Source organism: Pectinophora gossypiella, chromosome 25 (assembly GCF_024362695.1).
Source record: "Pectinophora gossypiella chromosome 25, ilPecGoss1.1, whole genome shotgun sequence".
Classification (NCBI taxonomy): domain Eukaryota; kingdom Metazoa; phylum Arthropoda; class Insecta; order Lepidoptera; family Gelechiidae; genus Pectinophora; species Pectinophora gossypiella.
In genome coordinates, this window is record NC_065428.1 from 6,638,801 (window position 1) to 6,652,952 (window position 14,152).

The 14,152-nt window shown below is 40.0% G+C and overlaps 2 protein-coding genes and 1 long non-coding RNA gene across 7 annotated transcripts in view; 1 reads left to right on the forward strand and 2 right to left on the reverse strand.

Annotated features, from left to right (window-relative positions):
- On the forward strand, positions 1-13,286 carry LOC126378055 (uncharacterized). Its single transcript, XM_050026161.1, has 10 exons — positions 1-136; positions 243-452; positions 2,723-3,037; positions 6,234-7,464; positions 9,355-9,483; positions 10,470-10,487; positions 10,921-11,018; positions 11,559-11,645; positions 12,116-12,359; positions 12,708-13,286. The coding sequence occupies exons 1-10, from the start codon at positions 104-106 to the stop codon at positions 13,124-13,126; spliced, it is 2,784 nt and encodes a 927-aa protein (XP_049882118.1). The 5' UTR covers positions 1-103; the 3' UTR covers positions 13,127-13,286.
- On the reverse strand, positions 5,010-5,585 carry LOC126378241 (uncharacterized). Its single transcript, XR_007568056.1, has 2 exons — positions 5,298-5,585; positions 5,010-5,073 (listed from the first exon to the last, which is right to left on the reverse strand). It is a non-coding gene; the product is annotated as an uncharacterized LOC126378241 (long non-coding RNA).
- The window catches only part of LOC126378028 (E3 ubiquitin-protein ligase RBBP6-like), a 16,092-nt gene continuing 15,212 nt past the window's right edge, over positions 13,273-14,152 (reverse strand). For 4 of the 5 annotated variants that reach the window (XM_050026095.1, XM_050026093.1, XM_050026097.1 and 1 more), the window contains 2 exons: positions 13,496-13,699; positions 13,273-13,385 (listed from right to left, as the gene is read on the reverse strand). In XM_050026095.1, coding sequence (XP_049882052.1) covers positions 13,502-13,699 — 198 coding nt within the window. In that variant the 3' untranslated portion in view covers positions 13,273-13,385; positions 13,496-13,501. The remainder of the gene's footprint in view (positions 13,386-13,495; positions 13,700-14,152) is intronic. The other variant, XM_050026094.1, reaches the window with a different exon arrangement.

Genomic DNA, 14,152 nt, shown 5'->3' on the forward strand with positions numbered 1-14,152 from the left:
TTCACCCATTCACTTTGGTTTTGTGGATTTTCTGTGCAAAAAATTGCGTTATTTATGAAAATTATCGAATTTTATTAAATCTTATTGTATCAACTAGCTCAACATGTTACTAGTAATACATAACTTACCTAGTAATGTAAGTAATTATCAATTAATTTACGTAAACCCGTGTATCATGGCTTGTGAAAAACTGCCGAATTATCGAATACTATAAAGTAAGTTATAAACCTCTGTTTTTGCAGATAAAGTACGCGGAGCTAAAATCTTTGATTCAAGCAAAATGTGGCGTGACGGAGATGATTCTTGATAACTTGATGAGTGAAGGTGCTACCAAGAAAGTGACCGTCGGGTTAGCCGACGATGGGGACGCGGCGATTCTCGTTCGCAAAATCAACGGCATATTCATCGGAGGCCAACAGCTCTACGTCGAAGATGTGCGGCAAAGCAAAAAGGTATCTATTATTACAATTTATTGCACATTCTTCTATCGTGTGGATTGTGAGGTGAATTACCAACCCCATCAACCCTGGTGTCAGGGTTATTACTGAGCCGCCATAGGCCCCTGACATGACTCATGTAACGACTACGTACTTACATCAGTAAGTAAAAACAGGGACCAACGGCTTAACATGCACATAAAGTACAATTACAAAAAGAACAGAAGTAGGTAGGTACAATCTACGGCCTTATTAATTTCTTGATTGGGTCTTAAAAATCATTACAAGTGTCGATTTTGAGATGTTGTAGATATGTAAACTGGTGTTCTTCATTTCATAATGTATCTTTAAAGATAGGAAATTACCTATGCCACTACGAGCATGTATTAGGTTAGGATGTTCAATTGTTATTTTCGTTTTAAGTTACCTCAGTCAGTATCAGTCGTAAATATCAACTTGGGTATAACTTTTTTGAATCCATTAAGTGACTTGCTTAGCATTTTATGTATGTGTGGTTATTTGTTTACACTTCATTTCCTGCTAACATTATTTGTTAAGCAAAGTCTAATTAATATCACCACAAGTCGTTGTGAGACTATCAATATTAATTTTATATTAATATGTTAACATAAAATTAATATTGATAGTCTCACATGATATATTAATATGTTAACGATACTATTAGCCAAACACTGGAAAACAAGAAATACTGCTCGGCGGTATTCCTCGACGTCAGCCAGGCCTTCGATAGGGTATGGCATAACGGACTCCTGTTTAAGATAAAAAAGTATCTACCTCACTCTTTCTTCTTCTTACTGAAAAGCTACTTGGACCAACGCTGTTTTGAAGTGAAATTTAACAACATCACGTCAGATTTGCACGAAATCAAGTCAGGTGTCCCTCAGGGGAGTATTTTGGGGCCAGTGCTATACCTCATCTTCACAGCTGACATACCAACAGATGACAAAACTTTCATTGCTACATATGCTGACGACACTGCAATATTGTCAGTGCACACCAACCCAGAGATTGCTTCAGCAAATCTGCAGAAGCACGTATATGATATTGAGAAGTGGTTAAAGATTTGGAGAATAAAAGCGAACCAAAACAAATCTGCACATGTCACCTTCACTCTAAGGAAAGGAAACTGTCCCCCAATTACTCTAAACGGTGAACAAATTCCACACGAAGATACTGCAAAATACCTTGGCATGCACCTGGACAGAAGGCTAACTTGGCAAAAACATATCTGGAGTAAAAGAAAAACCCTGGACACAAAGCTGAGAAGCATGTACTGGCTGATCGGTAAAAAGTCACAGTTAATCAACGAAAGCAAATTGCTAATATACAAAACCATATTGAAACCGGTTTGGACATATGGAATTGAACTCTGGGGAACAGCAAGCAACAGTAATATTGATATCTTGGAAAGGTTCCAGACTAAAGCTATGAGAACCATGTTTGACATCCCTAAATGCATCCACAATAAATACATCCTGCAAGATTTGAAGCTACAAACTGTGAAGCAAGAAATCGCTACCCGTAGCCAAAACTACCAGAAAAAACTAACTTGTCATGTCAACTCTCTGGCTGCTGACTTATCGGGGTCCGGAAGTATTGTTTACTCAAGACTTAAGAGAAACAGTGTTTCATCTTTAATAAACAGATTTCCTGCTGAAAAGTGAGACCGATCAGTGGATCATTTCTCACCGCTACAAAGACCAAATACAGGAGAAACCAAACAAAGAAGCAGCTAAATGTCCATGATGACAGATTGCTGTGTTGAGCAGGATACATAAAAGAGAAAAAAAAAAAAATATGTTAACAGCCTCCGTGGTCTAGTGGTTAGAGCGTTACGCTCACGATCTGGAGGTCCGGGTTCGATTCCCGATGGGGACATTGTCGAAATCACTGTGTGAGACTGTCCTTTGTATGGTAAGGACTTTTCAGGCTTGAGTCACCTGATTGTCCGAAAAAGTAAGATGATTCCGTGCTTTGGAGGGCACGTTAAGCCGTTGGTCCCGGCTATTGGCCGTAAAAACACCTCCACCAACCCGCACTGGAGCAGCGTGGTGGAGTATGCTCCATACCCCCTCCGGTTGATTGAGGGGAGGCCTGTGCCCAGCAGTGGGACGTATATAGGCAGTTTATGTAATATGTTAAACATTCTTATAACCTATACTTATTAGATCTTAAATTAAAAAAATGAACTGCCTACCTATAATTTACAAGTTACCTTAAGTTTAGTGGAATAATCCCCAACTATCAAAAACATTTGTTTCCAGGAATCTGATCAACCATACCGCAGTGCGCGAAATTTAGCGGAGGAGTCCCAAATTCTAGGTCAGAATTACCGAGGCCATACCTTTCTGCAGGACTTCCAAGGAAAGCAGGGTTATCAGGGAAACCAGGGTTTTCAAGGAAACCAGGGTTTTCTAGGAAGCCAGGGTTTTCAAGGAAGCCAGGGTTTTCAAGGAAGCCAGGGTTACCAAGACTTGAAGGTGGCCCAACCTCCAGCATTGATGGCCCAAGATACAACAGCCATGATGATGAACTATAACATGGCCATGGGAGGCATGGCCTACATGCCTTCCGCCCAGGTGAGACTATTTTAACAAAACCACACCTCAATTAAGAAAAATAGGTGTTTGATTTGATTATTAAAAAATAAACCAGATTTCACATTAAAGTGCAGAACTAAATCACAATGGTTCCAATCTAGTAGAATGGAACCAATCTACATCCAATCCAATATCTCAGCGAGCACAGTCATGTTACATTTATGCATGTACCTGCAAAATGTAATTTATCTTCAGCCGATTTGAAAGCATTGACTTGTTGTCCAACCTTCGTTGACATCATCATCAAGCTCCAAAAACTTGGATATCATGACATTGACTTGGCTATGGCAGTTTATTCTAGCCATCACTGGTTTGACTGCATGTGGCATACCGCATGCTCATTTGGGACATTTCTGAGAAATCTCCCTTAGAGTCTGTGCGGAAAGAGAACCGTCATAGGATTTAGAGGCGCAGCTGTGCTTAATTACCGTTTTTGTCATGTTGACAACACTGTTTCGTCATTACAGTGCGACTGTAACATCTTGATATTTTGTGGCTGTTAGAATATTGATTCATTTTTGTGATGAATATAATTTTAAGTTAATAATATTTTTATTTATTTTAATAATCATAAATGTTAAGTAAATTTTTAGGTATTTAATTAAGGAGAATAAAGTATATAATAAAAATTTGAAAAAGCGACAAAATAATATCAAAGATATTTCTGAATGGATGCAATGTGCAGTTTAAAGTAAATTTGTTAAAGTAGGTATAAAATAAAACTAAAAATGTATTTATATAATTTTATATTTATTCACTGGCTCCATGATCAGAATCATAATCAAAGTCTGATTCTAAATATTGAATGCCGGACACGGTTGAACTTTGTTTGGAACTACCAGAGAGATCCAAAGAATTATCTTCTTCTGAACTTGATGTGCTCGAATCTGTTACATTTATAATAAATTCTTGCATATCCTCCATTAAACGGTCTTGTTCCCAATATTTTTGTTCTACATGTATCACATGATCACACTCTTTTCGCCAATGTTCTGCGGTAATAGTTCTGAAGCATTCATTTATAATTGGTAATAGTTCTTTTGCTGATATGTTCACATTCTTTGATGCTACTTGTCTTTTTGCTAAGCTCCATATCATCTCAATAGCATTCAAGTCGCAGTGATATGGCGGTAACCTGACAACAGTATGACCATGCTCCTCAAGTAGTTGATCAATTTCAAATATTGGTTCTCCTTTGTTCCTTTTTACTAAACTTACAAGTTCAGCTTTCAGCGCGTCAACTGGATATTCTATTCCATTATCTTCCAACCATTTCTTCAAAGTTTCTTTCCTGTCATTGCTATTTGGAGGTTTATTTATGCGTGTACTATGATAGGATGCGTTATCTAGCACAATGACAGACGGTTGAGACAGGTTTGGCAAGAGTTTTTCTTTTGTCCACTTGGTAAAATTATCTCGATTCATGTCATGGTGGTAATCCGCTGAAATACTTTTAGTTTTATATGCAAGTAAACAATTTTCAATGAATCCTTCTCTGCTACCAGCATGAACTATAATATATCGTTCACCAAGAGAAATTGCTTTAGATACTCCAGGTTCATTGGGGCCTTGCCAACACTTACTAACTTCATGTGCAGTATGAATATACGTTTCATCAATATATACAACCGGTTTTCCAGTTGCCCTCAAATGTTTCATTATTCGCAAATATTTAGCGCGCCAGACCACGATATCATGTCTCTCTATGAGAACTTTTCGTTTTGACTCACATTTTTTATATCTATAACCCAGTTCTTTTAAAACCCCATGGAGACTAGTGATTCCACCGCAAAAGTTTATGTCTTCCTTTAACACACGATGTAGCTTCCTCAAAGTCGGTACCTCCTTCCTTACAGCATAAAATTCACGTATTTTGTTACGGATGACGCACTTATCAAAATCATCAAGAATGACTTTGTTTGGTCTTCCTTTGCGTTTTTTCCCTGGTGTGCACCACACGCCGTTATTTGTGGAACCTTCTTTTTTTATTTTAGATATTGTATCTCTACTTAAGCCTGAAAACAAAATTTTAAGTTAGTCTAAACGCATTATAAATGAAAAGTATCAACACTCTTTGTACCTGCTACCCAAAAACATTGATTGCAACAAAACAATCAATTATTCATATATATTGTCACATATTTAAATGAATTACTTCTAATTTGTATACATTTCGAGATGTCAGGGATCGGAGGTTACGAGGAAGTCTAGAAAACGTTCAAATAAAACGGATACTTACAGGACATAGCTGCCACACGTTCCGTGACTTTGTTTAGGTCAATAATGGTGTGTTTCGCGGATTTCTCTCTCTGGCAAAACTGAATAATATTAAATATTAATTCCCTTGTAGAACTGCGTAAGGTTTTACCTCTTTTCGACATGATTTTAATCAAAAATCACAAGAAAACAACACGACAAAAAACTGTATCAATGCGAAATCACGTTTGACATTTGACAGATGGCTGGATTGGGTTGCCATGTAAAAATCATAATGTTAGTTCCATTTTACGCCACGCCGGTTCTCTTTCCGCACAGACGTGGTGGGGTTTATTCTATATCTCAAAAGGAAGGCCGTATAGGTGTGGCAAGCCTTAAACTATTTATAACTTCGTACAGACAGTATTTCATAGGTTTTTGTTTGAAGGAATAACTATTTCGGGCACCACCTTTTTATGTCGAAGTGCTTTTCCCTTTTTCGTTGGCAGCATTCCACCATAAGGGATAAACCTCTGTTTTCATTCTTCATTTGCAATGCGGCCAGGAACATGATTAACCAGTTGATCTGGGAGGGCTCTGATCACTTCGATGTGAATGTATCCTGTATATAAACAGCGATACATTTATGTTTATTGGATTACATCTGCAGCTCCTTCTGTCCTCATCATAGTAAGTTGGTTTGTTGGTTTGGATATCCTTGATGTATACCTCTCTCGTACTTTAAGTGAACTGAAGTTTCGTTTCACTTAAACGTAGCCCACCCCTCATACAATGGTTTTTGGTTAACACTCCCGTCCCGGCTTGACAAGAGCTGCGGGTTCAAGTCCCGTCCGAGTCAGACTATTTTGAATTAATTTTCTCTTTGTGAGTGTGCCTAATCACAGGTGAGTACCATAAAAAAGCCAAATAAATAAAAAATATTTTTTGTAATCTCTTTGTAATATAACTTTGTCCACAGACTAATGTTATGGGTTTCGGTGGTCAGCCTCAGCCACTCATGCAGCAACCGATGATGTCTCAGTTTCCAAAGGCTATTACTCAGCAAGAGAATCTTTACGGCTTTGTAGCCGAAGGGTTCGATCGTAATTGGGGCGCCGATAACATGCGACCCAATGAAAATCGACGATCCGATGATAATAGGGGATCTGACTCCAGGCATCGCCAGTCTTTCGGGAGGGGGCCGCGGTCGCAAAGCCGCGGCGAGAGGTCTCAGGATACTGGCAGCCGCATGGTCACGCGATGGGACAAGCCCAGGCCTGCTGGTCCCAGCGCAAGAGCCCGCAGTCCCTCGCCCCAGTGCGAAATGTGGGACACCATCGGTAACCGCTATGACTACCAAAGCGAACCAGAAGCAATGAATTTTAACTCGGGACTGCAAGCCCACGACCAACACCGCAGTCAGTTCGACCAAGACCAGGAGTTTACTTTAAATTATGCTGATCCGCCGCAATCAGATCAACTGCAAAACTTTTACGGCAGTCATGTTATGGAGTGCCCAAATAGAGACGCGTCGAGGTGGGATCCACGAGAAGACGATGTTAAATGGAACGATCTCAGTTCTTTCAAATCCCGCAGAGATCCCGACAATCGTAATCGTAGCGACTCCTCGAGTATGCGGCGCGGAAAAGACAGGTCTAGAGCCGTCTCTAGGGAACAACGACGGGAAAACTGGAGAGAAGAGCCCCGAGTGCCGCCGAAACGGTTTGCCAGTCGTTGGGAAAACGACTATGACGAACCGCGAACAAAGAGGGTTGCTCCTCCAAGAGAAGAGACACCTAGAGACAGAAACAGGAGAGCTCCAGCTCCAGAGCCTAGACGACCTCAAAGTTTTCCAAAGAACGATTTCAGGAAAGACCAAGGACAAAGCCCACCTCTCGATATCAGCAGCCAGTTGAAGAAAGATGCCACGTGGCGAGGGCAAGCCACGTCGACTATTGCGAAGGAAATTTTAGGTAACATAAAGCTCGACCGGAAATATAACTTTATCGAGGTGATGAACCATCTCAAGTACAGCATCAGGTCGCGACTGGACTTGATGCTCGGTGACTCGCTGTCGACCCGCCTGCCGGATATCTTGGTCAAATACCGCGAGAAGTTCCGTCCTTCAGGCGACAAGAAATTCTTACAAGCTGTTTTGAACAGTATACCGAAGACTAATCCCTTCAATTCAGAAGAGGTTGGAACAACAGGTAAATGTGAAACTATCAGATTAGGTCTTCCTTTTCTAAGCCGTCATTTTCCAGGAACGAGTGTGAGAGTTCTGGTTTATAGCATTCACAGCTTCAAAGAACATACTCTGTACTCTATGCTACATAACTGAACATTTAGAATTCTAAAACATGTTCTAGCCTCGCAAATTCTTAAAATTACACTAGGACGGAATATTTCCTGCAGGCGAACTTGCACATTAATGTTCGCTACGAACGAGAGCAGTCGAATTGAGACTCCTCTGCAGTAGGTAATGAAGGTTGAAGGAATAGTAAGAAATTTTCTGATGGAAGTACATATATTTGCTCATTTGCCGTTATATCCAACTGTAGGATATGACTTAAACCTCTGATCTACAATGCTAGTCGCAAAAATGGTGCAATCGTAGTCGTTATATGAGCCATGTCAGGGGCCTTTGGCGGCTCAATAGTAACCCTGACACCAGGGTTGATGAGGTTGGTACTCCACCTCGCAACCCAAACGAAAGAGAAAGAATGCTAGTATTCAGCAATGGGGTTCGAGGTCTACTAGAAACTCGATAATTTTATGTGGTTATATATTCGGTTGGTGTGGTTTGTATTTACTGTTTTGTTCCTTAATGATAAATTAAGGATCGAAGGCAGTATTAAAATGTAAGTGTAAAAATAAGTACGTATGTTGGGGCAGCTTCTCATATCGTACGCTACGTCACGTCGAGGGGATGTTGCTTTGACAGAGAACCATACGCATCGGGGCATTGTTACTCTGTCACTTCATTGAATTCTTCAACGGCCTCCGTGGTCGAGTGGTTGACCATTGGGCCCGGAGGTCTCGGGTTCGAATCCCGGTGGGGACATATCACAAAAATCACTTTGTGATCCCTAGCCTAGTTAGGACACTGCAGGATGATCGCCCGATTGACCGGAAGTAAGATGATCCGTGCTTAGGAGGGCACGTGAAGCAGTCGGACTCGGCTACTATATACTTAGTATGTAGTTGTTACATGAGCCATATCAAGGGCCTTTGGCGGCTCAATAGTAACACCTGGCACCAGGGTTGATGAGGTCGCTTATTGACCTCGACCCACACGAGAGAAGAAGAACTTGATTGAGTTTCTGTAGATATCAACAATAGTCTGCAGAAGTGGACAACTCGACCACATATTCACTACATCACAGAATTCCCAATGTATGTAGCAGTACTTTTGCGCTCTAGGTTGTACCTAGAGGGTTTCTGAGGTCTTGAACTGAGCATTGAGCAAATGATCACGAACACTTGTTCTGAAAAACTTCCATTGCATTTTGGTATTCCTTCAATCAATTTTACTCTTCCACATTGTGTTTGTTTGTACCCTAAACACAACGTTCAATATCGCGGATTATCTTGACTTCTGCTGTTTGAATACTTGAAGATTTTTCAAGACGTACGTACCGGGAATCATAGATCTTAGCTTTATATTGAATAAATAAGTCCCTTGTTCTGAAAAAACCTGTGTATTTTTTTCATTTTTAGTTAAGGAATAATAATACGACACTTAAACTATTATTGTATGCAGTTTCATAACGACGTCGTGCGACGGAAAATTCTACTTGATATCAACTCAGAATCATGGTCCGAATCATCCATCAAAGTTTTCGTTACGATGTCACTAACATCCTGTATATGATTGATGGAACGATGAGGGGCCTTATTTTTGGATCGCTCGCCTTCAACTCGCGTGCGAAAATATATACCTGTCTCATCTTGCAAATGTCAATTTCTGATGTGCTATGTGAAATGGGTATAATATGTATATTCTCGCTCGGGAGTTGAAAGCGAGCGATTCAATAATTAGACCCGACGGTGTCGATATAAGGTATCAACTTTACCTGACTACAAATTTCACATTACAGTTGACCTGACAGGATCGTCTGACTCAAACAGTGGTGCACCGAAGCCTGCGGCCAAAAAGAAAGTTAAAGCCCCTGCGAAGAAACCAGCAACCAAACCCTCGGGCCCTGTACCCAAATTCCCAAATGACGGTACGTATAATACATAAATACCCTATTATGTCCCTCTGCTGAGCATTGGCCTCCACTTAATCAACCAGTGTGGGAGCATACTCCACTACGCTGGTCTAGTGCGGGTTGGATTGGAGGAGGTGCTTGGGCTGGTAACCCAGGATCAACGGCGTAACGTGCCTTCCGAAACACAGAATAATTTTACTCTTTCGGACAATCAGCAATGTCGCCAAACAAAGGACAGTTTCAGAAAGTGATTTCGACAATGTCTCCATCAGACGAACTCGGACTTCCAGATCGTGAGCCCAAAGCACTAACCACTAAACCACGGTTCGATTACTGAAGTACCTCTCTTAACTTATTCCGAAATCAACGTCTGCGTTTCAGCTTCGTATCAAGCACGTGTCAAAATCTGTCGGTGACACAACTATATGGAATCATCAAAAGTTGGAGCCCGTATTTTTGAATTCTTCGTTTTCCATTCGCGTGCTAACATACAGGGTGTTAGTGACATTGTAACGAAAACTTTGAGGCATGATTCAGGCCATGATTCTGAGTTAATATCAAGTGGGATTTTCCATTGCAAAAGTAAAGAATTGAAAATAACTTAAAAAACTAAAAAAAAAACATGAATTTTGCAACGGAAAATTCCACTTGATATTAACTCAGAATCGTGGTCTCAATCATCCCTCTTAGTATTAGTTACGATGTCACTAACACCTGTATATGTACCCATTTCAGGTAGCACATCAGAACTTCGTTGTTTGTAAGATGAGATAGCTGTATATTTAGAGCCTTGCACAACTCCACTTTAGTGGACTCGCCCAGCACGTGGGGGCTCTGAATTCCCATATTTCAATCGAACTTTAGACCTTTTTTGAGACTTTGTGTGTTCGTGCTCGCTTAGATACCGGGCTACCCAAGAACTTTTATTGCCTAATTTTCGAGCAATGAATAATTTGATTGTCAAATATCATAATTTCTCATGTATTTATCCATTTTTCCAGATAAAAAGGCGTACAATGGTAAGTTGTAAAAATCTTTCTAGTAAAATAAATAGTTATTATCATGACTAGTGCATAAGATCTAAACTAGTCAAATTAAATCCACTTTATTGCACAGAACTAAATTTCAACAATCAGACATAACACATGAATACAGTACAATTTGGGCGGCCTTATTGATCTTTACCAATTAGCAGTTGTGCTAGTTTTCCAACTAGTCAAATCAGTTACTTTTTATTGTTTTTACTGAACGTCAAATGCGGAATTTGTATGCAAAAGCACACTGTGACGTCATAGAAACACGTGATAAATGTCGGACTTGTTACGTTTTTCTTGATTAAAATTCATAAATGAGTTAAATAGAAAAAAGAAAATGTTTGTCGTCAGTATTATATCTGTCTTTATTATTTCATAACCTAGGATATTAGCTAATGTAATGTTTTTGTTCTCGTAGAGCTGAGAAGGCAACAGAAGAAAGGAGAAGATGTACTTCCTTTATCTGCTGATCTTCAAAAGGCTTTGGACGAGGAAACCGGTGTGCTGTGCGACCTGGTAAGTTTACTTTTTTATTGCTCCGGCCAAGTAATGCTATTTGTGGTAAACCTACAATAAGTTACGTTTAAAAAAATCTGTATTCAACTATTCAGTAGTGTTTTCCTTTCTCTGTTTTATGGTAATTGTCCAATTTGTTTTTGAAGGTGTTGATGCTAGAAGCTGATACAACTGAATAGTTGAATACAGGCACTTATCAGTGAAAAACTGCCTGCTTGAGTTAATAATAATAATAAAATCTTTTTATTGGAATCTCTATCTACATAACATAAGCTCACGGCTGTATCCCAATTGGGGTGTCAGAGGGACATGGGACAGATTAAAGAGAGGGTGAACTCGTGTCTTATAGGGAAATTAAAAGAATTGGCCTTTGATAGACAAGAAAGGAGAGTGCTACACCGACAAGAGTGTGGCTCTTAAATTAACGATGATGACGATGTTCTTAACGGAGCTACATAAGCTCGTCATGTTCCGTTTTTTTAATCTCTTTTTGTTATTATTAATTGCCATGGTAATATAATTATTAATGTTTTTTTTTAGTTTATGGGTGAATGCACTCCGGACAATGAAAAGGACAAGGTAATATGCGAGCGGATCTCTGATTTGGCTGCCGATAACTTTAGGAAGGTAAGTTAACATTAATTTAATGATACTAAGATTTCTTTTCTCTATCTTTTTCTTGCACTCTTAGTAAGTAAAGGACGGCACGATATTTAGAGCTGTCAAACTTTTGATACTTGAAACTTTTATTTTTCGTAACTGATCCTTCAGACGGGATACACTCCACGTTGCTCCACATTTTATAGCAATTCACTCCACAAATTACCTCGAACTTTAGCTGGTCAGTATGGAGAACTGTCAAAATTTAAGAACACAACAGTGCTGCCGCTTACATTTGAGCGTCTAGTTTTTATCCCCATGTGCTCGTGTAGGCCCTGCGGCGCGAATTATATCGAGGCCGTTAGACGTCCATCTACGTAGATAGCATTCGTATCGTTTATTGCTCAATATAATTCGTGCCGCGCGCGGCGCGGATGTCATGCAGACTCGGCTGATCAACACAGTGATATAATATTTTTTTCCGCCTTCATTTCTAGGTGATCAGTTACCACGCGACGAAGCGTCTTCAAAACTTTACGGGTAATTTACCCGTCCGTATGATCTGCGAGGGCAAGATCCCGCCACGGGAGAGTTTCGCCGGCTTCTTCAAGAAACACGGCATTGTCAGCATGAGGAAGTGTCAGGTTAAACTCGGAAGCGGTCGTAAGACCATGGTCGTCGTGTGCTGCGACTCGTTCGAGAATTACGACAAATTGCTGGCGTTAAAATCTGTTTTAATTGGTATGTTTATTTTGAAGTATTTAACTATTTGCCATTTTAACAATATATATGACGATAATCTCCCTTATATAAATATATGGCAGTCGCTTCTGTAAAAAACCGGACCTGTGAAATCTTCAGGTTAGATAAACTTTTCGGGAATGTGGGTTTCCTCACGATGTTTTCCTTCACCGATAATCATTTATGATCCAAACGTGAATTCGAAAACAAATTCGACAATAATTGGTTAAGGCCTGTGCTGGATTCGAACCTGCGACCTCGAAAGTGAGAGGCAAGCGTTCTACCAACTGGGCTACCACGACTTCGGCAAAGTAAATAAATGATGACAAGAAATCTTTAACTTTGCAGACGGCGGCGTGAGGTTTGAGGTAAGACCTCTTCAAATATGTGGGCAGCCGCCGAAGATAACTCGCGATCAAGTGATGAGCAGGAGGAGGCAGTTCATTCACCAACAGATCGATAAAGACTGCACTAATATACTGAAACCAACCGATCAACAAGGAAACACTGATGTTGCTAACGGTCAAAAAGAGGTAAATAATGAACAGGTTATCAATCTGGATGAGGAAAATGAAGTCAAACAATTTGACAAACAGGATGAAACTAATGACTATGCAAATACAAAAACTGTGAAGGGTGATGATGATGTAGAAGAAGTTACTGATGCAGTAGTAGTATTTGACATAGAGGACGGTGAAGAAGTTGCAAATGATGATATTCAGACATATCCCGAATGTGTTGATGAAGACGATTTAGAAGACTACTGATATTAAGTGTTGTTTTTAGTTTAAATCATAAATAATTTTAAGTGTTTCTTTAAGGTTTACGTTGACGTACGAAAGTTCGAAAAGGAAAAGTTTCTCTATGAATTACCAAGTTTATAATAATGTAATTCTGTATATGTGAATAAAAATTTGCTTAATGAGACATCAATCTTTATTTTTTGTTACAAACACGTATATCTTAACAATTCATTTATAAATAATGTTATTAATATTCACGCCGCATTATTCACTGAACCGCCTTCTGAAAAAGAGGAATGTCATTCGTAAAGTACGCGCCAAGAAACAAGTCAATCATTGTATTACTTAATTCGTAATTAATATTCGAAAATAAGTCAAAATGAAAAGTCGCACCGTCCACTAGCTGCGGCGTCGTATCCATGACGACGGAGCACCGGCGAGGTCGGCGCCTAGCTGTGTCGTCGCCTGTGACGACCGTGGAGCAACGACGTCATTGCCACACTGTGGACGTCGGCGGCGGCGACGACGACGTCGGTGCTCCACGGTCGTCAGCAACGCGACCACGTCGCCGCCGCTAGTCGATTGAGTGTCGTTAGTCTGTAAGTGTGCCCTAAGTCATAAAAGTGTGTCCTAAATTATTTTTTTTTGTTTTGGTTTTCCCCGAAGGGTAAGGCAAAGGGAACTATGCCCATACAGCCATGTCTGACGTATTTTTTTTCTTGATGATTAATGAAATGATGAAAGGTGATGATGATGAAACCTAAGCCCCCACCCTCGGAGTAGACTCCTACTCCGAACCCCAAACGAATTAACTCAAAAGTCCGCATAAACTTTTGAGTTATGAAGCGGCTTCCCGGCACGAAGCGAAAATAGGCAGATACACTTTGTTTATTGAATACTCCAATATAATAACACTCGCGAATGTCTTCCGACTAACTTAATGCGATCATTAACCACAAAACACCACTTCGTATTAATTATTTAGATTACTCAATGAAGAAAGCAACTGTCCCGTTCCCGTTTCCCGCCAAAAAGCCGTGTTCTAAATAT

Excerpts from the sequence above, each read along its gene's own strand:
- LOC126378055 (XM_050026161.1), top strand. The coding sequence starts at position 104 with ATGTTACTAGTAATACATAACTTACCTAGTAAT. Across the intron at positions 7,465-9,354 it reads AGAAGAGGTTGGAACAACAG|TTGACCTGACAGGATCGTCT; the intron begins GTAAATGTGAAA and ends TTCACATTACAG. Across the intron at positions 11,019-11,558 it reads CCGGTGTGCTGTGCGACCTG|TTTATGGGTGAATGCACTCC; the intron begins GTAAGTTTACTT and ends GTTTTTTTTTAG.